The sequence below is a fragment of the Oncorhynchus clarkii genome, chromosome 13 (genome assembly GCF_045791955.1).
Source record: "Oncorhynchus clarkii lewisi isolate Uvic-CL-2024 chromosome 13, UVic_Ocla_1.0, whole genome shotgun sequence".
Taxonomy (NCBI): domain Eukaryota; kingdom Metazoa; phylum Chordata; class Actinopteri; order Salmoniformes; family Salmonidae; genus Oncorhynchus; species Oncorhynchus clarkii.
The window spans coordinates 1,508,937-1,533,000 of NC_092159.1; the positions used below are offsets into that span (position 1 = coordinate 1,508,937).

Consider the following 24,064-nt stretch of genomic DNA (forward strand, 5'->3'; position numbering starts at 1 on the left):
CATCTTAAGATAATATTGTTAAATAAGATTCCAATATGCCTAACATCTTCAATAATAAGTCATTCTAATCTTGAACAATGCTACAAATAAATAGGCCTCGTGGGTTATAGGCTGGGGGTGTATATATTGAGCAGCAACAGTGTGATGTTTACCACTTCTCTTATCGGTGTTATTGGACTGAGGGTCGAGACAACTTTTTCGAAACTAACGCCATTTCCGGATTCACACTCCCTCATTCACCCCGGGTTTTCGCCGCGGCCAGAATCCATGTTGTTTCTGTCTCTCTCCCACAGCGACGGAGCTCGTGAGCGGCCCGTCCAATAACCCTTCACGTTACTGGGACCTGTGTGTCTGAGAGTCGAGAGTGTGTTTGTATTCAACCCCCCCCCTCCACCCCACCCCCCCAAAAAAGAAGATGGCAGACTTTCGGGACGACACGGGAGCTCGAGCCCTACTGGCCTTGCAATCTGCCCCGTGCAGCCCTGTTCGAGTCGGGGTGACCTCACCCGCATACCCTCCCAATTTCACCTTCTCGGGCTCTTCGGTGCTGAGTCGGGGCTGCGCGATGCCTCCTCGCCTCGAGTCTCCTCCTCGGGCCCTGGCCAGGCTCGAAGGCCGGGACTTTGATTTCGTCATGAGGCAGCGGACGGTGACCGTAGGCCGTAACTCGTCGCACGGCTCCGTGGATATAAACATGGGTCACTCGAGCTTCATCTCTCGGCGGCACCTCCAGATCACCTTCGAGGAGCCGTGCGGGTTTTCGCTGCGCTGCCTCGGGAAGAACGGCGTGTTCGTGGACGGCGTGTTTCAGAGGAGAGGCGCGCCTCCCCTGCAGCTGCCCCGGGAGTAAGTACCTGCCACAAGTCACAGTTTTAGCTGCCTACTGTAAAGTTAGCAACATTAGCATGCTAGTTATGTTAAGCAAACTTTTTGTGGGGGACTTTGTGGGGGACAGTCTCCTAACTTGGTTTAAAACTACATTGGGAAGATACGAGCTAACTTGAGCTGTTTAGCTAAAGTGAATCCATTGCAGACGTGAGTAAAGTCGTATGGTCTTTAGGAGACAGTGTAGCTAAACGGAAACATTTTAGAGTTAATTTGTGTTAACTAGCTACTCACTGTGGGGTTTTGACGGACGAGTTAATTTGTGTTAACTAGCTACTCACTGTGGTTTTTTTTGACGGACGGCGGTGGCGACATTGCGTCCCGTAAACACCAGAATGTAAACAGTCACTCTCAAGTCAGCATGACGGCTATTTACTATCAAATCAAAGTTTATTGGTCGCGTAACACAGATTTGCAGGCTCAGTAATATACGTGTGTTTCTAGCTCCCAACAGGGCACTAATACCTAGCAAGAAATACAATAAAATACACACATTATTCCCCCCCCCCAAAAAAAATATCTATAGACAGACATCACACACTAATCCACTAATTTGAAGGGGTTTAATATATACATGAATAATACATGGCCAAAAGTACGTGGACACTCCTTCAAATGAGTGGATTCGTTTATTTCAGCCGCACCTGTTCCTGACAGCTGTATATAATCGAACACACGGCCATGCAATCTCCATAGACAAACATTGGCAGTAGAATGGCCTTTAGTGAAGAGCTCAGTGACTTTCAACGTGGCACCGTCATAGGATGCCACCTTTTCCAACAAGAGGTTGTAAAATGTCTGCCTTTCTAGAGCTTCCCCTCAGTCAAGTGCTGTTATTGTGAAGGGGAAACGTCTAGGAGCAACAACGGCTCGGCCTCGACGTGGTAGGACACGCCATTTTTAAATGTTATTTATTTAATCTTTCAACTAGGCAAGTCAATTAAAAACAAATTCTTATTTACAATGACTGCCGAACCCTAACCTGGACAACTTTGGATTGATTATGGGACTCCCAATCACAGCTGGTTGTGATACAGCTTGGAATCGAACCAGGGTCTGTAGTGACATCTCTAGCGCTGAGATGCAGTGCCTTAGACCGCTGCGCCACCCGGGAGCCCAAGCTCACAGGAAGGGGCCGCTGAAGCGTCCATTTGTTGTTGTTGTTGTTGTTGTTGTCTGTCCTCCGTTGCAACACTCACTACAGAGTTCCAAACTGCCTCTGGAAGCAACGTCAGCACAACAACTGTTGATCGAGAGCTTCATGAAATGGGTTTCCGTGACTGAGCAGCCGCGCACAAGCCTAAGATCACCGTGCTGCAGCGCCCAAGCCGTCAGCTGATCACACAGATGACAATACTGTTGCTTTGTTTTTTGTAATGAGGAATAGGATTCTTAATTCTATGATGTCATCTGAAATCATCCAATGGGATCTCATCAATTAGAGATGCATCTCCTCCTTTTCTGGTCACACACACATTTTGAAAGGAGAACAAGGGATAGCTCCTGTTCTTACCCAGGTATGTGTGTGTTTTCAAAAATGAAGTGTGAGGCAGGTACAGCTGTCAACGGAACTGTGTGTTTGTGTGTGTGTGTGTGTATATGCTAACCTGCTGCCACCAACTGAAAAACTTAGTGGCACCAGTACCACCAGGGGAAAATGTTAGTCTGGAGGCCTGTACACACAGGTGTGTTAAAAGGTTCCGCCCCTTAAATAAAATAAAAAACATACCCAAAAACTAACTGCCTGTAGCTCCAGGACCTGAAGCAAGAATATGCATATTCATGATACCAAAAGCAAGGATATGCATATTCATGATACCAAAAGCAAGGATATGCATATTCTTGATACCAAAAGCAAGGATATGCATATTCTTGATGCTATTTGAAAGGAAACACTGAAGTTTGTGGAAATGTTAAATTAATGTAGGAGAATGTAACACATTAGATCTGGTAAATGATAATACATTTCCTTATCTAACTTAGGACTTTAGGTGCAATTTAGATTTTGGTCACTAGATGGCAGCAGTGTATGTGCAAAGTTTTAGCCTGATCCAATGAACCATTGCATTTCTGTTCAAAATATTGTATCAAGACTGCCCAAATGTGCCTAATTGGTTTATTAATATATTTTCAAGTTCATAACTGTGCACTCTCCTCAAACAATAGCATGGTATTAGTTCACTGTAATAGCTACTGTAAATTGGACAGTGCAGTTAGATTAACAAGAATTTAAGCTTTCTGCCAATATCAGGTATGTCTATGTCCTGGGAAATGTTCTTGTTACTTACAACCTCATGCTAATCACATTAGCCTACGTTAAATCAACCGTCCCGCGGAGGGACCCACCGATTCTGTTGAGGTTTTAAACTTATTGCTGGGTTGGAACTAAAGCCTGCACTACCAGGAAGTAGGAAGTGTTCTACTGAAGAGATGTCTAGTAACTCTAAGATATACTGAAGTAAACACCTCCGTCCGTCTTCCTCCCGATCTCCTCTTCCCTTTCCTCCTCTCCTCTTCCCTTTCCCCCTCTCCTCCTCTTCCCTCTCCTCCTCTTCCCTCTCCTCCTCTTCCCTCTCCTCCTCCTAGATGTGTGTTCAGGTTCCCCAGTACAGTGATCAAAATCCAGTTCTCCTCTCTGTTGTCTGGGGAGGAGTCGAGAGAGGAGGAGCAGCGGTCTCCCCCGCCCCGCCTCACCCTCCTCCCACACATCTCCCCCCTCAAGATCAGCATTCCCACAATGCACCACGAGGACCTGCGACACCTGGTCAGCCCGCTGCCCTCTCCGACAGGGACCCTCAGGTGAGGAGACACACCAACACATGCCTGCTCACACACACACACACACACACGTTCAGAATCTCTGAATTGGCTTTAGTGGAGGCTCGTGCCATGACATCATCATTCAGGGGAATTTCAGATTGTCCCTTATTTGTCTAGTGTCTAACAACATGATCTTATTTCAAGATATAGCTCTATCTTTTATTTCAAGATATAGCTCTATCTTTTATTTCAAGATATAGCTCTGTCTTTTATTTCAAGATATAGCTCTTATCTTTTCTACGTACTTTTATATCTGGGTTTTAGTCATTTTAATTTTACAATAAAAACATTTATCCGTTTTGAAAAATTCTATCCTTTTATTATTATTATTATTATTATTATTATTATTATTATTATCTTCTTTACTGTTTGGACATAGGCGCCTGAAAACACTCGCCCAATACTTTGAGTCAGAATTTTAAAAAACCTGGAAAGAGGAAGTATTCTAGCACATTCCCTGTGTGTCTGTCTCCCCCTGGTGGTGTGTGTGTTGTCCTGCACCACGTGGGCCATCCGGTGTCATAGTATGTGTACACAAGCCATATATGGCACGGCAGCCGCTAGCAGGCTCCTGATTGGTCCAACCCCAGGTTTTTTTTTTTTTTTTTTTTGCCTAGGCTTGTGTTTTTTTCTCCTGCTCTCCACTCACTGGTTTCCTTTTCAGAGCTCCCCCTTAGGCCCCACTCACTCACACACACTCACTCCCCCATACACACTCACACACTCTCCCCCATACACACACACACACACTCCCGCACACACACACACTCACTCACACACTCTACCCCATACACACACACACCCCTTCCCTCGCTCCTATCACACTGTGACCTTTTTCAGGCTTGCTACCCCCCCCCACAACAATTAACACACTAACACATGTACATACACGTACACGTACACTAACACACACACACACACACACACACACACACACACACACACACACACACACACACACACACACACACACACACACACACACACACACACACACACACACACACACTTCCAAAACAAAAACATTGGGCCTTCACATGGTAATACGAGCCACTGATCTAGTTGGACAAGTTTATACTGTGTGTGTTTATATTCTACCCAAACCTCCCCCTCTCCTTGGCAGTTCTCGTGCTGACACTGTTGGGGGGGGGGGGGGGGAGAAAGACGGAGAAGAGGAGGGATGTGTAGGGAGAGGAGGGGGTGGAGTGTTGTCGTTTGTAGCACAAGTAAGGTGCTGAAAAAAGACTGATTTATTAAAAAATACATGAGTGAAGAAAAGGTTGAGAGGTTAATGACAGGGGTTACCTCCCTGTTAATTACAACTATCTATTTCTCTAGTTCTACAGTTGTGTCGTTTGGAGGTTCTATAGTTGTACGCCTATTTGCATAGTTCTAGAGTTGTACGCCTATTTGCATAGTTCTAGAGTTGTACGCCTATTTGCATAGTTCTAGAGTTGTACGCCTATTTGCATAGTTCTAGAGTTGTACCATTGTACTTTTCCAGTTAGTTCTACGGTTGTTTGATTTATAGTTCTACGGTTGTTTGATTATAGCTCCATCTAGTTCTACGGTTGTTTGATTATAGTTCTACGGTTGTTTGATTATAGCTCCAGTTAGTTCTACGGTTGTTTGATTATAGCTCCAGCTAGCTCTACGGTTGTTTGATTATAGTTCTACGGTTGTTTGATTATAGCTCCAGTTAGTTCTACGGTTGTTTGATTTATAGTTCTACGGTTGTATTGATTATAGCTCCAGTTAGTTCTACGGTTGTTTGATTATAGCTCCAGCTAGCTCTACGGTTGTTTGATTATAGTTCTACGGTTGTTTGATTATAGCTCCAGTTAGTTCTACGGTTGTTTGATTTATAGTTCTACGGTTGTTTGATTATAGCTCCAGCTAGTTCTACGGTTGTTTGATTATAGCTCCAGCTAGTTCTACGGTTGTTTGATTATAGTTCTACGGTTGTATTGATTATAGTTCCAGTTAGTTCTACGGTTGTTTGATTATAGTTCTACGGTTGTTTGATTATAGCTCCAGCTAGTTCTACGGTTGTTTGATTATAGCTCCAGTTAGTTCTACGGTTGTTTGATTTATAGTTCTACGGTTGTTTGATTATAGCTCCAGCTAGTTCTACGGTTGTTTGATTATAGTTCTACGGTTGTATTGATTATAGTTCCAGTTAGTTCTACGGTTGTTTGATTTATAGTTCTACGGTTGTTTGATTATAGCTCCATCTAGTTCTACGGTTGTATTGATTATAGCTCCAGTTAGTTCTACAGTTGTTTGATTTATAGTTCTACGGTTGTTTGATTATAGCTCCAGCTAGTTCTACGGTTGTTTGATTATAGTTCTACGGTTGTTTGATTATAGTTCTACGGTTGTTTGATTATAGTTCCAGCTAATTCTACGGTTGTTTGATTATAGCTCCAGTTAGTTCTACGGTTGTTTGATTATAGTTCCAGCTAGTTCTACGGTTGTTTGATTATAGCTCCAGCTAGTTCTACGGTTGTTTGATTATAGTTCTACGGTTGTTTTGATTATAGTTCTACGGTTGTTTGATTATAGTTCTACGGTTGTTTGATTATAGTTCTACGGTTGTTTGATTATAGTTCTACGGTTGTTTGATTATAGCTCTACGGTTGTTTGATTATAGCTCTACGGCTGTTTGATTTATAGTTCTACGGTTGTTTGATTATAGTTCCAGCTAGTTCTACGGTTGTTTGATTATAGCTCCAGCTAGTTCTACGGTTGTTTGATTATAGCTCCAGCTAGTTCTACGGTTGTTTGATTATAGTTCTACGGTTGTTTGATTATAGCTCCAGCTAGTTCTACGGTTGTTTGATTATAGCTCCAGCTAGTTCTACGGTTGTTTGATTATAGCTCCAGCTAGTTCTACGGTTGTTTGATTATAGTTCTACGGTTGTTTGATTATAGCTCCAGCTAGTTCTACGGTTGTTTGATTATAGCTCCAGCTAGTTCTACGGTTGTTTGATTATAGCTCCAGCTAGTTCTACGGTTGTTTGATTATAGTTCTACGGTTGTTTGATTATAGCTCCAGTTAGTTCTACGGTTGTTTGATTTATAGTTCTACGGTTGTTTGATTATAGCTCCAGCTAGTTCTACGGTTGTTTGATTATAGTTCTACGGTTGTATTGATTATAGTTCCAGTTAGTTCTACGGTTGTTTGATTTATAGTTCTACGGTTGTTTGATTATAGCTCCATCTAGTTCTACGGTTGTATTGATTATAGCTCCAGTTAGTTCTACGGTTGTTTGATTTATAGTTCTACGGTTGTTTGATTATAGCTCCAGCTAGTTCTACGGTTGTTTGATTATAGCTCCAGCTAGTTCTACGGTTGTTTGATTATAGCTCCAGTTAGTTCTACAGTTGTTTGATTATAGTTCCAGCTAGTTCTACGGTTGTTTGATTATAGCTCCAGCTAGTTCTACGGTTGTTTGATTATAGTTCTACGGTTGTTTGATTATAGTTCTACGGTTGTTTGATTATAGTTCCAGCTAATTCTACGGTTGTTTGATTATAGCTCCAGTTAGTTCTACGGTTGTTTGATTATAGTTCCAGCTAGTTCTACGGTTGTTTGATTATAGCTCCAGCTAGTTCTACGGTTGTTTGATTATAGTTCTACGGTTGTTTTGATTATAGTTCTACGGTTGTTTGATTATAGTTCTACGGTTGTTTGATTATAGTTCTACGGTTGTTTGATTATAGTTCTACGGTTGTTTGATTATAGCTCTACGGCTGTTTGATTTATAGTTCTACGGTTGTTTGATTTATAGTTCTACGGTTGTTTGATTATAGTTCCAGCTAGTTCTACGGTTGTTTGATTATAGCTCCAGCTAGTTCTACGGTTGTTTGATTATAGTTCTACGGTTGTTTGATTATAGCTCCAGCTAGTTCTACGGTTGTTTGATTATAGCTCCAGCTAGTTCTACGGTTGTTTGATTATAGTTCTACGGTTGTTTTGATTATAGTTTTATAGTTGTACAGTTTAATTTGAGTTTGAACGTTTTTTAAATCTAACTTTTCCTGTCTATTTTCTTTCTCTCTCCTTTCATACGTCTTTCACTCTTCTTCTTCCTCATCTCTCCTTCCTCTTCTTTTGTTTGAACCACCTGCAGACGCACTACAGCATCTGAGCCAAAACAAACACACACACTCTCCCCTGGAAACCAGTGTTTACTTTGCTGCCCAGAGGAGGGGCCTGTGTGTGTGTGTGGTCTTGGGATCTTCCCACTGTAACGTAGGGATATACAGTGCCTTCAGAAAGTATTCAAACCACTTGACTTTTTACACCTTTTGTTAACGTTAAAGCCTTATTCTAAATTGGATTATATCGTCCCCCCCCCCCCCCCACCTCATCAATCTACACACAATACCCCATAATGACATCACAATACCCCATAATGACATCACAATACCCCATAATGACATCACAATACCCCATAATGACAAAGGGAAAATAGGTTTTTAGAAATGTTTGCAAAAAAAATTAATATATATCACATTTTACGTAAGTATTCAGACCCTTTCCTCAGTACTTTGTTGAAGCACCTTCGGCAGCGATTACAGCATCGAGTCTTCTTGGGTTTGACGCTACAAGCATGGCACATCTGTATTTGGGGAAATTTCTCCCATTTTTCTCTGCAGATCCTCTCAAGTTCTGTCAGGTTGGATGGGGAGCGTCGCTGCACCGTTATTTTCAGGTCTCTTCAGAGATGTTTGATCGGGTTCAAGTCCGGGCTCTGGCTGGGACGCTCACAGTATTTGGTTATAAATGTAATGTTGCAGGGTGGTCAACCATCCTCCAGGAGATTCCAGCTGCTTGGGGTGCAGGCTTTTACTCCAACCCTGCTCTAACACAACCACGTTGTAAAATATCAGCTGCTCAACCTTGATAAGCTGACTGGTGTGTTTGAGCAGGGTTGGACCAAGAACCTGCACACCCAGTAGCTCTCCAGATGGAGGGGTGACGGACCACATGTGTTTTATACAGCAGCCAATCAGAGCAGAGCAGGCTCCAATAGCAGTAGATGGTATCTAATACATGGGATCAGACAGCAGGAGGAGATGGTATCTAATACATGGGATCAGACAGCAGGAGGAGATGGTATCTAATACATGGGATCAGACAGCAGGAGATGGTATCTAATACATGGGATCAGACAGCAGGAGATGGTATCTAATACATGGGATCAGACAGCAGCAGGAGATGGTATCTAATACATGGGATCAGACAGCAGGAGGAGATGGTATCTAATACATGGGATCAGACAGCAGGAGGAGATGGTATCTAATACATGGGATCAGACAGCAGGAGATGGTATCTAATACATGGGATCAGACAGCAGGAGGAGATGGTATCTAATACATGGGATCAGACAGCAGGAGATGGTATCTAATACAGGAGATGGTATCTAATACATGGGATCAGACAGCAGGAGGAGGAGATGGTATCATGGTATCTAATACATGGGATCAGACAGCAGGAGATGGTATCTAATACATGGGATCAGACAGCAGGAGATGGTATCTAATACATGGGATCAGACAGCAGGAGATGGTATCTAATACAGGAGATGGTATCTAATACATGGGATCAGACAGCAGGAGGAGGAGATGGTATCATGGTATCTAATACATGGGATCAGACAGCAGGAGATGGTATCTAATACATGGGATCAGACAGCAGGAGATGGTATCTAATACATGGGATCAGACAGCAGGAGATGGTATCTAATACAGGAGATGGTATCTAATACATGGGATCAGACAGCAGGAGGAGGAGATGGTATCTAATACATGGGATCAGACAGCAGCAGGAGATGGTATCTAATACATGGGATCAGACAGCAGGAGGAGATGGTATCTAATACATGGGATCAGACAGCAGGAGATGGTATCTAATACATGGGATCAGACAGCAGGAGGAGATGGTATCTAATACATGGGATCAGACAGGAGGAGATGGTATCTAATACATGGGATCAGACAGCAGGAGATGGTATCTAATACATGGGATCAGACAGCAGGAGATGGTGTCTAATACATGGGATCAGACAGCAGGAGGAGGAGATGGTATCTAATACATGGGATCAGACAGCAGCAGGAGATGGTATCTAATACATGGGATCAGACATCAGGAGATGGTATCTAATACATGGGATCAGACAGCAGCAGGAGATGGTATCTAATACATGGGATCAGACAGCAGGAGATGGTATCTAATACATGGGATCAGACAGCAGGAGGAGATGGTATCTAATACATGGGATCAGACAGCAGGAGATGGTATCTAATACATGGGATCAGACAGCAGGAGATGGTGTCTAATACATGGGATCAGACAGCAGGAGATGGTATCTAATACATGGGATCAGACAGCAGGAGGAGATGGTATCTAATACATGGGATCAGACAGCAGCAGGAGGAGATGGTATCTAATACATGGGATCAGACAGCAGCAGGAGGAGATGGTATCTAATACATGGGATCAGACAGCAGGAGATGGTATCTAATACATGGGATCAGACAGCAGCAGGAGATGGTATCTAATACATGGGATCAGACAGCAGGAGATGGTATCTAATACATGGGATCAGACAGCAGGAGATGGTATCTAATACATGGGATCAGACAGCAGGAGGAGATGGTATCTAATACATGGGATCAGACAGCAGGAGGAGATGGTATCTAATACATGGGATCAGACAGCAGGAGGAGATGGTATCTAATACATGGGATCAGACAGCAGGAGGAGATGGTATCTAATACATGGGATCAGACAGCAGGAGATGGTATCTAATACATGGGATCAGACAGCAGGAGGAGATGGTATCTAATACATGGGATCAGACAGCAGGAGATGGTATCTAATACATGGGATCAGACAGCAGCAGGAGGAGATGGTATCTAATACATGGGATCAGACAGCAGGAGATGGTATCTAATACATGGGATCAGACAGCAGCAGGAGGAGATGGTATCTAATACATGGGATCAGACAGCAGGAGGAGATGGTATCTAATACATGGGATCAGACAGCAGGAGATGGTATCTAATACATGGGATCAGACAGCAGGAGGAGATGGTATCTAATACATGGGATCAGACAGCAGGAGGAGATGGGATCAGACAGCAGTAGGAGATGGTATCTAATACATGGGATCAGACAGCAGGAGATGGTATCTAATACATGGGATCAGACAGCAGCAGGAGATGGTATCAGACAGCAGCAGGAGATGGTATCTAATACATGGGATCAGACAGCAGGAGGAGATGGTATCTAATACATGGGATCAGACAGCAGGAGGAGATGGTATCTAATACATGGGATCAGACAGCAGCAGAAGGAGATGGTATCTAATACATGGGATCAGACAGCAGGAGGAGATGGTATCTAATACATGGGATCAGACAGCAGGAGATGGTATCTAATACATGGGATCAGACAGCAGGAGATGGTATCTAATACATGGGATCAGACAGCAGGAGATGGTATCTAATACATGGGATCAGACAGCAGGAGATGGTATCTAATACATGGGATCAGACAGCAGGAGATGGTATCTAATACATGGGATCAGACAGCAGGAGGAGATGGTATCTAATACATGGGATCAGACAGCAGGAGGAGATGGGATCAGACAGCAGTAGGAGATGGTATCTAATACATGGGATCAGACAGCAGGAGATGGTATCTAATACATGGGATCAGACAGCAGGAGGAGATGGTATCTAATACATGGGATCAGACAGCAGGAGATGGTATCTAATACATGGGATCAGACAGCAGGAGGAGATGGTATCTAATACATGGGATCAGACAGCAGGAGATGGTATCTAATACATGGGATCAGACAGCAGGAGATGGTATCTAATACATGGGATCAGACAGCAGGAGGAGATGGTATCTAATACATGGGATCAGACAGCAGGAGATGGTATCTAATACATGGGATCAGACAGCAGGAGGAGATGGTATCTAATACATGGGATCAGACAGCAGGAGATGGTATCTAATACATGGGATCAGACAGCAGGAGGAGATGGTATCTAATACATGGGATCAGACAGCAGGAGATGGTATCTAATACATGGGATCAGACAGCAGGAGGAGATGGTATCTAATACATGGGATCAGACAGCAGCAGGAGATGGTATCTAATACATGGGATCAGACAGCAGCAGGAGATGGTATCTAATACATGGGATCAGACAGCAGGAGGAGATGGTATCTAATACATGGGATCAGACAGCAGGAGATGGTATCTAATACATGGGATCAGACAGCAGCAGGAGATGGTATCTAATACATGGGATCAGACAGCAGGAGATGGTATCTAATACATGGGATCAGACAGCAGGAGGAGATGGTATCTAATACATGGGATCAGACAGCAGGAGATGGTATCTAATACATGGGATCAGACAGCAGGAGGAGATGGTATCTAATACATGGGATCAGACAGCAGGAGATGGTATCTAATACATGGGATCAGACAGCAGGAGATGGTATCTAATACATGGGATCAGACAGCAGGAGGAGATGGTATCTAATACATGGGATCAGACAGCAGGAGGAGATGGTATCTAATACATGGGATCAGACAGCAGGAGATGGTATCTAATACATGGGATCAGACAGCAGGAGGAGATGGTATCTAATACATGGGATCAGACAGCAGGAGATGGTATCTAATACATGGGATCAGACAGCAGGAGGAGATGGGATCAGACAGCAGGAGGAGATGGTATCTAATACATGGGATCAGACAGCAGGAGGAGATGGTATCTAATACATGGGATCAGACAGCAGGAGGAGATGGTATCTAATACAGGGGATCAGACAGCAGGAGGAGATGGTATCTAATACATGGGATCAGACAGCAGGAGGAGATCTAATACATGGGATCAGACAGCAGGAGGAGATGGTATCTAATACATGGGATCAGACAGCAGGAGGAGATGGTATCTAATACATGGGATCAGACAGCAGGAGGAGATGGTATCTAATACATGGGATCAGACAGCAGGAGATGGTATCTAATACATGGGATCAGACAGCAGGAGGAGATGGTATCTAATACATGGGATCAGACAGCAGGAGATGGTATCTAATACATGGGATCAGACAGCAGGAGGAGATGGTATCTAATACATGGGATCAGACAGCAGCAGGAGATGGTATCTAATACATGGGATCAGACAGCAGCAGGAGATGGTATCTAATACATGGGATCAGACAGCAGGAGGAGATGGTATCTAATACATGGGATCAGACAGCAGGAGATGGTATCTAATACATGGGATCAGACAGCAGGGAGATGGTATCTAATACATGGGATCAGACAGCAGGAGATGGTATCTAATACATGGGATCAGACAGCAGGAGGAGATGGTATCTAATACATGGGATCAGACAGCAGGAGATGGTATCTAATACATGGGATCAGACAGCAGGAGGAGATGGTATCTAATACATGGGATCAGACAGCAGGAGATGGTATCTAATACATGGGATCAGACAGCAGGAGATGGTATCTAATACATGGGATCAGACAGCAGGAGATGGTATCTAATACATGGGATCAGACAGCAGCAGGAGGAGATGGTATCTAATACATGGGATCAGACAGCAGGAGATGGTATCTAATACATGGGATCAGACAGCAGGAGGAGATGGTATCTAATACATGGGATCAGACAGCAGGAGATGGTATCTAATACATGGGATCAGACAGCAGCAGGAGGAGATGGTATCTAATACATGGGATCAGACAGCAGGAGATGGTATCTAATACATGGGATCAGACAGCAGGAGGAGATGGTATCTAATACATGGGATCAGACAGCAGGAGGAGATGGTATCTAATACATGGGATCAGACAGCAGGAGGAGATGGTATCTAATACATGGGATCAGACAGCAGGAGATGGTATCTAATACATGGGATCAGACAGCAGGAGGAGATGGTATCTAATACATGGGATCAGACAGCAGGAGATGGTATCTAATACATGGGATCAGACAGCAGCAGGAGATGGTATCTAATACATGGGATCAGACAGCAGGAGGAGATGGTATCTAATACATGGGATCAGACAGCAGGAGGAGATGGTATCTAATACATGGGATCAGACAGCAGCAGGAGATGGTATCTAATACATGGGATCAGACAGCAGGAGGAGATGGTATCAAATACATGGGATCAGACAGCAGGAGGAGATGGTATCTAATACATGGGATCAGACAGCAGGAGGAGATGGTATCTAATACATGGGATCAGACAGCAGGAGATGGTATCTAATACATGGGATCAGACAGCAGGAGATGGTATCTAATACAGGAGATGGTATCTAATACATGGGATCAGACAGCAGGAGGAGATGGTATCTAATACATGGGATCAGACAGCAGGAGGAGATGGTATCTAATACATGGGATCAGACAGGAGGAGGAGATGGTATCTAATACATGGGATCAGACAGCAGCAGCAGGAGATGGTATCTAATACATGGGATCAGACAGCAGGAGATGGTATCTAATACATGGGATCAGACAGCAGGAGATGGTATCTAATACATGGGATCAGACAGCAGGAGATGGTATCTAATACATGGGATCAGACAGCAGCAGGAGGAGATGGTATCTAATACATGGGATCAGACAGCAGGAGATGGTATCTAATACATGGGATCAGACAGCAGGAGGAGATGGTATCTAATACATGGGATCAGACAGCAGGAGATGGTATCTAATACATGGGATCAGACAGCAGCAGGAGGAGATGGTATCTAATACATGGGATCAGACAGCAGGAGATGGTGTCTAATACATGGGATCAGACAGCAGGAGGAGATGGTATCTAATACATGGGATCAGACAGCAGGAGGAGATGGTATCTAATACATGGGATCAGACAGCAGCAGGAGGAGATGGTATCTAATACATGGGATCAGACAGCAGGAGATGGTGTCTAATACATGGGATCAGACAGCAGGAGGAGATGGTATCTAATACATGGGATCAGACAGCAGGAGGAGATGGTGTCTAATACATGGGATCAGACAGCAGCAGGAGATGGTATCTAATACATGGGATCAGACAGCAGGAGGAGATGGTATCTAATACATGGGATCAGACAGCAGGAGATGGTATCTAATACATGGGATCAGACAGCAGGAGATGGTATCTAATACATGGGATCAGACAGCAGGAGGAGATGGTATCTAATACATGGGATCAGACAGCAGGAGATGGTATCTAATACATGGGATCAGACAGCAGGAGGAGATGGTATCTAATACATGGGATCAGACAGCAGGAGATGGTATCTAATACATGGGATCAGACAGCAGGAGATGGTATCTAATACATGGGATCAGACAGCAGGAGGAGATGGTATCTAATACATGGGATCAGACAGCAGCAGGAGATGGTATCTAATACATGGGATCAGACAGCAGGAGGAGATGGTATCTAATACATGGGATCAGACAGCAGGAGGAGATGGTATCTAATACATGGGATCAGACAGCAGCAGGAGATGGTATCTAATACATGGGATCAGACAGCAGGAGGAGATGGTATCTAATACATGGGATCAGACAGCAGGAGGAGATGGTATCTAATACATGGGATCAGACAGCAGGAGGAGATGGTATCTAATACATGGGATCAGACAGCAGGAGATGGTATCTAATACATGGGATCAGACAGCAGGAGATGGTATCTAATACAGGAGATGGTATCTAATACATGGGATCAGACAGCAGGAGGAGATGGTATCTAATACATGGGATCAGACAGCAGGAGGAGATGGTATCTAATACATGGGATCAGACAGGAGGAGGAGATGGTATCTAATACATGGGATCAGACAGCAGCAGCAGGAGATGGTATCTAATACATGGGATCAGACAGCAGCAGGAGATGGTATCTAATACATGGGATCAGACAGCAGGAGATGGTATCTAATACATGGGATCAGACAGCAGCAGGAGATGGTATCTAATACATGGGATCAGACAGCAGGAGATGGTATCTAATACATGGGATCAGACAGCAGGAGATGGTATCTAATACATGGGATCAGACAGCAGGAGGAAATGGTATCTAATACATGGGATCAGACAGCAGGAGATGGTATCTAATACATGGGATCAGACAGCAGGAGGAGATGGTATCTAATACATGGGATCAGACAGCAGGAGATGGTATCTAATACATGGGATCAGACAGCAGGAGGAGATGGTATCTAATACATGGGATCAGACAGCAGGAGGAGATGGTATCTAATACATGGGATCAGACAGCAGGAGATGGTATCTAATACATGGGATCAGACAGCAGGAGATGGTATCTAATACATGGGATCAGACAGCAGGAGGAGATGGTATCTAATACATGGGATCAGACAGCAGCAGGAGGAGATGGTATCTAATACATGGGATCAGACAGCAGGAGATGGTATCTAATACATGGGATCAGACAGCAGCAGGAGATGGTATCTAATACATGGGATCAGACAGCAGGAGATGGTATCTAATACATGGGATCAGACAGCAGGAGATGGTATCTAATACATGGGATCAGACCGCAGGAGGAGATGGTATCTAATACATGGGATCAGACATCAGGAGATGGTATCTAATACATGGGATCAGACAACAGCAGGAGATGGTATCTAATACATGGGATCAGACAGCAGCAGGAGATGGTATCTAATACATGGGATCAGACAGCAGGAGATGGTATCTAATACATGGGATCAGACAGCAGCAGGAGGAGATGGTATCTAATACATGGGATCAGACAGCAGGAGGAGATGGTATCTAATACATGGGATCAGACAGCAGGAGGAGATGGTATCTAATACATGGGATCAGACAGCAGGAGGAGATGGTATCTAATACATGGGATCAGACAGCAGGAGGAGATGGTATCTAATACATGGGATCAGACAGCAGGAGATGGTATCTAATACATGGGATCAGACAGCAGGAGATGGTATCTAATACATGGGATCAGACAGCAGCAGGAGATGGTATCTAATACATGGGATCAGACAGCAGGAGATGGTATCTAATACATGGGATCAGACAGCAGGAGATGGTATCTAATACATGGGATCAGACAGCAGGAGGAGATGGTATCTAATACATGGGATCAGACAGCAGGAGATGGTATCTAATACATGGGATCAGACAGCAGGAGGAGATGGTATCTAATACATGGGATCAGACAGCAGGAGATGGTATCTAATACATGGGATCAGACAACAGCAGGAGATGGTATCTAATACATGGGATCAGACAGCAGGAGGAGATGGTATCTAATACATTGGATCAGACAGCAGGAGATGGTATCTAATACATGGGATCAGACAGCAGGAGATGGTATCTAATACATGGGATCAGACAGCAGGAGATGGTATCTAATACATGGGATCAGACAGCAGGAGGAGATGGTATCTAATACATGGGATCAGACAGCAGCAGGAGGAGATGGTATCTAATACATGGGATCAGACAGCAGCAGGAGGAGATGGTATCTAATACATGGGATCAGACAGCAGGAGATGGTATCTAATACATGGGATCAGACAGCAGGAGATGGTATCTAATACATGGGATCAGACAGCAGGAGATGGTATCTAATACATGGGATCAGAGGTGTGTGGCGTTCGTCTAGACACATCACCTACCCCTATTTTAGTGGTGATAGTATGGTGGTGTTATTGGCACAGTGGGAGGTTATATTAGTGGTGATAGTATGGTGGTGTTATTGGCACAGTGGGAGGTTATATTAGTGGTGATGGTATGGTGGTGTTATTGGCACAGTGGGAGGTTATTTTAGTGGTGATAGTATAGCTCTGTTATAGTAGTGATGGCGTCACCATGTGGTGATAGTATGGTGGTGTTGTCATATGGTGGGTTATGGTGACACCCAGGGGCCTCTTTCAGTGTTACAAATCACCACGGTCCAAATAAATTAATCTGGAACACAGCGTAGGGGCTGGCGGCGCTCAGTAAATCTGCACAGTTGTTCCAGGTAATGGGTTCTTGTCAAATGTTCCGTGTAAATGGTTTAAAGTAGTCCTAGGATTGTATGGTCAGTGTAAATGGTTTAAAGTAGTCCTAGGATTGTATGGTCAGTGTAAATGGTTTAAAGTAGTCCTAGGATTGTATGGTCAGTGTAAATGGTTTAAAGTAGTCCTAGGATTGTATGGTCAGTGTACATGGTTTAAAGTAGTCCTAGGATTGTATGGTCAGTGTAAATGGTTTAAAGTAGTCCTAGGATTGTATGGTCAGTGTAAAATGGTTTAAAGTAGTCCTAGGATTGTATGGTCAGTGTAAAATGGTTTAAAGTAGTCCTAGGATTGTATGGTCAGTGTAAATGGTTTAAAGTAGTCCTAGGATTGTATGGTCCGTGTAAATGTTTTAAAGTAGTCCTAGGATTGTATGGTCAGTGTAAATGGTTTAAAGTAGTCCTAGGATTGTATGGTCAGTGTAAATGGTTTAAAGTAGTCCTAGGATTGTATGGTCCGTGTAAATGGTTTAAAGTAGTCCTAGGATTGTATGGTCAGTGTAAATGGTTTAAAGTAGTCCTAGGATTGTATGGTCAGTGTAAATGGTTTAAAGTAGTCCTAGGATTGTATGGTCAGTGTAAATGGTTTAAAGTAGTCCTAGGATTGTATGGTCAGTGTAAATGGTTTAAAGTAGTCCTAGGATTGTATGGTCAGTGTAAATGGTTTAAAGTAGTCCTAGGATTGTATGGTTTGTTCAACTTTGAACTCGATGGTTTCTCCTTGATACATTTTTAAGATAAAAAAAAAATGAGTGCATTTGCAATTCCCTTAGGTGGAGTTACCCTATTCTATTCTAGATCTTACTGTCTCTCTCATCATCCTTCTCTCCTTTCCTTCTCTCCTTTCCTTCTCTCCTTTCCTTCTCTCCTTTCCTTCTCTCCTTTCCTTCTCATTCTCCTCCTCCCCTCTAATCCTTCTCTCCTTTCCTTCTCTCCTTTCCTTCTCTCCTTTCCTTCTCTCCTTTCCTTCTCTCATCCTTCTCTCATCCTTCTCTCCTTTCCTTCTCTCCTTTCCTTCTCATTCTCCTCCTCCCCTCTAATCCTTCTCTCTTTTCCTTCTCATTCTCCTCCTCCTTCTCTCATCCTTCTCTCATCCTTCTCTCCTCTCCTTCTCATTCTCCTCTCCTTCTCCCCTGTCATCCTTCTCTCCTCTCCTTCTCATTCTCCTCTCCTTCTCCCCTGTCATCCTTCTCTCCTTTCCTTCTCCCCTCTCATCCTTCTCTCCTTTCCTTCTCTCCTTTCCTTCTCTCCTTTCCTTCTCTCATCCTTCTCTCATCCTTCTCTCCTTTCCTTCTCTCCTTTCCTTCTCATTCTCCTCCTCCCCTCTAATCCTTCTCTCTTTTCCTTCTCATTCTCCTCCTCCTTCTCTCATCCTTCTCTCATCCTTCTCTCCTCTCATTCTCCTCTCCTTCTCCCCTCTCATCCTTCTCTCCTTTCCTTCTCCCCTCTCATCCTTCTCTCCTTTCCTTCTCCTCTCCTTCTTCTCTCCTCTCCTTCTCATCCTTCTCTCCTTCTCTCCTCTCATCCTCCCCTCCAGTGTTCCTAACTCGTGCCCGGCCAGTCCGAGGGGTGCGGGGTCATCGGGTTATCGCTACGGACGCAACGTGACATCTGACCTCCAGCTGGCTGCGGAGTTCGCTGCCAAGGCTGTCTCCGAGCAACAGCGGGGCATTGCCGAGCAACACGGAGAGTCCGGCGGTGGAGACAGCCCCAAGGTATACTTCACTCTGTGTGTGTGTGTGTGAGATATATATATATATATATATATATATATATATATATATATATATATATATATATATATATATATATATATATATATATATATATATATATATATATATATATATATATATATATTAACCCCTCTCTCCTGTCTTATCCAGGATGAATCTAAGCCTCCCTACTCGTACGCCCAGTTGATAGTCCAGGCCATCTCTTCAGCACCAGACAGACAGCTGACCCTGTCTGGAATCTACACACACATCACCAAACACTACCCCTACTATCGCACTGCAGACAAGGGCTGGCAGGTAACTAGACACACACCTACCACTACTACCAGGTAACTTGACACATCACCTACCCATACTACCAGGTAACTAGACACATCACCTACCCCTACTACCAGGTAACTAGACACATCACCTACCCCTACTACCAGGTAACTAGACACATCACCTACCCCTACTACCAGGTAACTAGACACATCACCTACCCCTACTACCAGGTAACTAGACACATCACCTACCAGGTAACTAGATACATCACCTACCAGGTAACTAGACACATCACCTACCAGGTAACTAGACACATCACCTACCCCTACTACCAGGTAACTAGACACATCACCTACCCCTACTACCAGGTAACTAGACACATCACCTAACCCTACTACCAGGTAACTAGACACATCACCTACCCCTACTACCAGGTAACTAGACACGTCACCTACCCCTACTACCAGGTAACTAGACACGTCACCTACCCCTACTACCAGGTAACTAGACACGTCACCTACCCCTACTACCAGGTAACTAGACACGTCACCTACCCCTACTACCAGGTAACTAGACACATCACCTACCCCTACTACCAGGTAACTAGACACATCACCTACCCCTACTACCAGGTAACTAGACACATCACCTACCCCTACTACCAGGTAACTAGACACATCACCTACCAGGTAACTAGATACATCACCTACCAGGTAACTAGACACATCACCTACCAGGTAACTAGACACATCACCTACCCCTACTACCAGGTAACTAGACACATCACCTACCCCTACTACCAGGTAACTAGACACATCACCTAACCCTACTACCAGGTAACTAGACACATCACCTACCCCTACTACCAGGTAACTAGACACGTCACCTACCCCTACTACCAGGTAACTAGACACGTCACCTACCCCTACTACCAGGTAACTAGACACGTCACCTACCCCTACTACCAGGTAACTAGACACGTCACCTACCCCTACTACCAGGTAACTAGACACATCACCTACCCCTACTACCAGGTAACTAGACACATCACCTACCCCTACTACCAGGTAACTAGACACATCACCTACCACTACTACCAGGTAACTAGACACATCACCTACCCCTACTACCAGGTAACTAGACACATCACCTACCCCTACTACCAGGTAACTAGACACATCACCTACCCCTACTACCAGGTAACTAGACACATCACCTACCCCTACCCCTACTACCAGGTAACTAGACACATCACCTACCCCTACTACCAAGTAACTAGACACATCACCTACCCCTACTACCAGGTAACTAGACACATCACCTACCCCTACTACCAGGTAACTAGACACATCACCTACCCCTACTACCAGGTAACTAGACACATCACCTACCCCTACTACCAGGTAACTAGACACATCACCTACCCCTACTACCAGGTAACTAGACACATCACCTACCCCTACTACCAGGTAACTAGATACATCACCTACCCCTACTACCAGGTAACTAGACACATCACCTACCCCTACTACCAGGTAACTAGACACATCACCTACCCCTACTACCAGGTAACTAGACACATCACCTACCCCTACTACCAGGTAACTAGACACATCACCTACCCCTACTACCAGGTAACTAGACACATCACCTACCCCTACTACCAGGTAACTAGACACATCACCTACCCCTACTACCAGGTAACTAGACACATCACCTACCCCTACTACCAGGTAACTAGACACATCACCTACCCCTACTACCAGGTAACTAGACACATCACCTACCCCTACTACCAGGTAACTAGACACATCACCTACCCCTACTACCAGGTAACTAGACACATCACCTACCCCTACTACCAGGTAACTAGACACATCACCTACCCCTACTACCAGGTAACTAGACACATCACCTACCCCTACTACCAGGTAACTAGACACATCACCTACCCCCTACTACCAGGTAACTAGACACATCACCTACCCCTACTACCAGGTAACTAGACACATCACCTACCCCTACTACCAGGTAACTAGACACATCACCTACCCCTACTACCAGGTAACTAGACACGTCACCTACCCCTACTACCAGGTAACTAGACACATCACCTACCCCTACCCCTACTACCAGGTAACTAGACACATCACCTACCCCTACTACCAGGTAACTAGACACATCACCTACCCCTACTACCAGGTAACTAGACACGTCACCTACCCCTACTACCAGGTAACTAGACACGTCACCTACCCCTACTACCAGGTAACTAGACACTTCACCTACCCCTACTACCAGGTAACTAGACACATCACCTACCCCTACCCCTACTACCAGGTAACTAGACACATCACCTACCCCTACTACCAGGTAACTAGACACATCACCTACCCCTACTACCAGGTAACTAGACACGTCACCTACCCCTACTACCAGGTAACTAGACACGTCACCTACCCCTACTACCAGGTAACTAGACACGTCACCTACCCCTACTACCAGGTAACTAGACACGTCACCTACCCCTACTACCAGGTAACTAGACACGTCACCTACCCCTACTACCAGGTAACTAGACACGTCACCTACCCCTACTACCAGGTAACTAGACACATCACCTACCCCTACTACCAGGTAACTAGACACATCACCTACCCCTACTACCAGGTAACTAGACACATCACCTACCCCTACTACCAGGTAACTAGACACATCACCTACCCCTACTACCAGGTAACTAGACACATCACCTACCCCTACTACCAGGTAACTAGACACATCACCTACCCCTACTACCAGGTAACTAGACACATCACCTACCCCTACTACCAGGTAACTAGACACGTCACCTACCCCTACTACCAGGTAACTAGACACGTCACCTACCCCTACTACCAGGTAACTAGACACTTCACCTACCCCTACTACCAGGTAACTAGACACGTCACCTACCCCCTACTACCAGGTAACTAGACACATCACCTACCCCCTACTACCAGGTAACTAGACACATCACCTACCCCTACTACCAGGTAACTAGACACATCACCTACCACTACTACCAGGTAACTAGACACATCACCTACCCCCTACTACCAGGTAACTAGACACATCACCTACCCCTACTACCAGGTAACTAGACACATCACCTACCCCTACTACCAGGTAACTAGACACATCACCTACCCCCTACTACCAGGTAACTAGACACATCACCTACCCCTACTACCAGGTAACTAGACACATCACCTACCACTACTACCAGGTAACTAGACACATCACCTACCCCTACTACCAGGTAACTAGACACATCACCTACCCCCTACTACCAGGTAACTAGACACATCACCTACCCCCTACTACCAGGTAACTAGACACATCACCTACCCCTACTACCAGGTAACTAGACACATCACCTACTACTACTACCAGGTAACTAGACACATCACCTACCACTACTACCAGGTAACTAGACACATCACCTACCCCTACTACCAGGTAACTAGACACATCACCTAACCCTACTACCAGGTAACTAGACACATCACCTACCCCTACTACCAGGTAACTAGACACATCACCTACCCCTACTACCAGGAACTAGACACATCACCTACCCCTACTACCAGGTAACTAGACACATCACCTACCCCTACTACCAGGTAACTAGACACGTCACCTACCACTACTACCAGGTAACTAGACACATCACCTACCCCTACTACCAGGTAACTAGACACATCACCTACCAGGTAACTAGACACATCACCTACCAGGTAACTAGACACATCACCTACCCCTACTACCAGGTAACTAGACACATCACCTACCCCTACTACCAGGTAACTAGACACATCACCTACCCCTACTACCAGGTAACTAGACACATCACCTAACCCTACTACCAGGTAACTAGACACATCACCTACCCCTACTACCAGGTAACTAGACACGTCACCTACCACTTCTACCAGGTAACTAGACACATCACCTACCCCTACTACCAGGTAACTAGACACATCACCTACCAGGTAACTAGACACATCACCTACCAGGTAACTAGACACATCACCTACCCCTACTACCAGGTAACTAGACACATCACCTACCCCTACTACCAGGTAACTAGACACATCACCTACCCCTACTACCAGGTAACTAGACACATCACCTAACCCTACTACCAGGTAACTAGACACATCACCTAACCCTACTACCAGGTAACTAGACACGTCACCTACCCCTACTAC

The 24,064-nt window shown here is 44.7% G+C and overlaps 1 protein-coding gene across 1 annotated transcript in view; it reads left to right on the forward strand.

Moving 5' to 3' along the window:
- Nucleotides 1-402: 402 nt before the first annotated feature.
- The window catches only part of LOC139424256 (forkhead box protein K1-like), a 34,831-nt gene continuing 11,169 nt past the window's right edge, over nt 403-24,064 (forward strand). The window contains exons 1-4 of the mRNA XM_071175941.1: nt 403-846; nt 3,472-3,684; nt 19,349-19,526; nt 19,698-19,844. Coding sequence (XP_071032042.1) covers nt 416-846; nt 3,472-3,684; nt 19,349-19,526; nt 19,698-19,844 — 969 coding nt within the window. The 5' untranslated portion in view covers nt 403-415. The remainder of the gene's footprint in view (nt 847-3,471; nt 3,685-19,348; nt 19,527-19,697; nt 19,845-24,064) is intronic.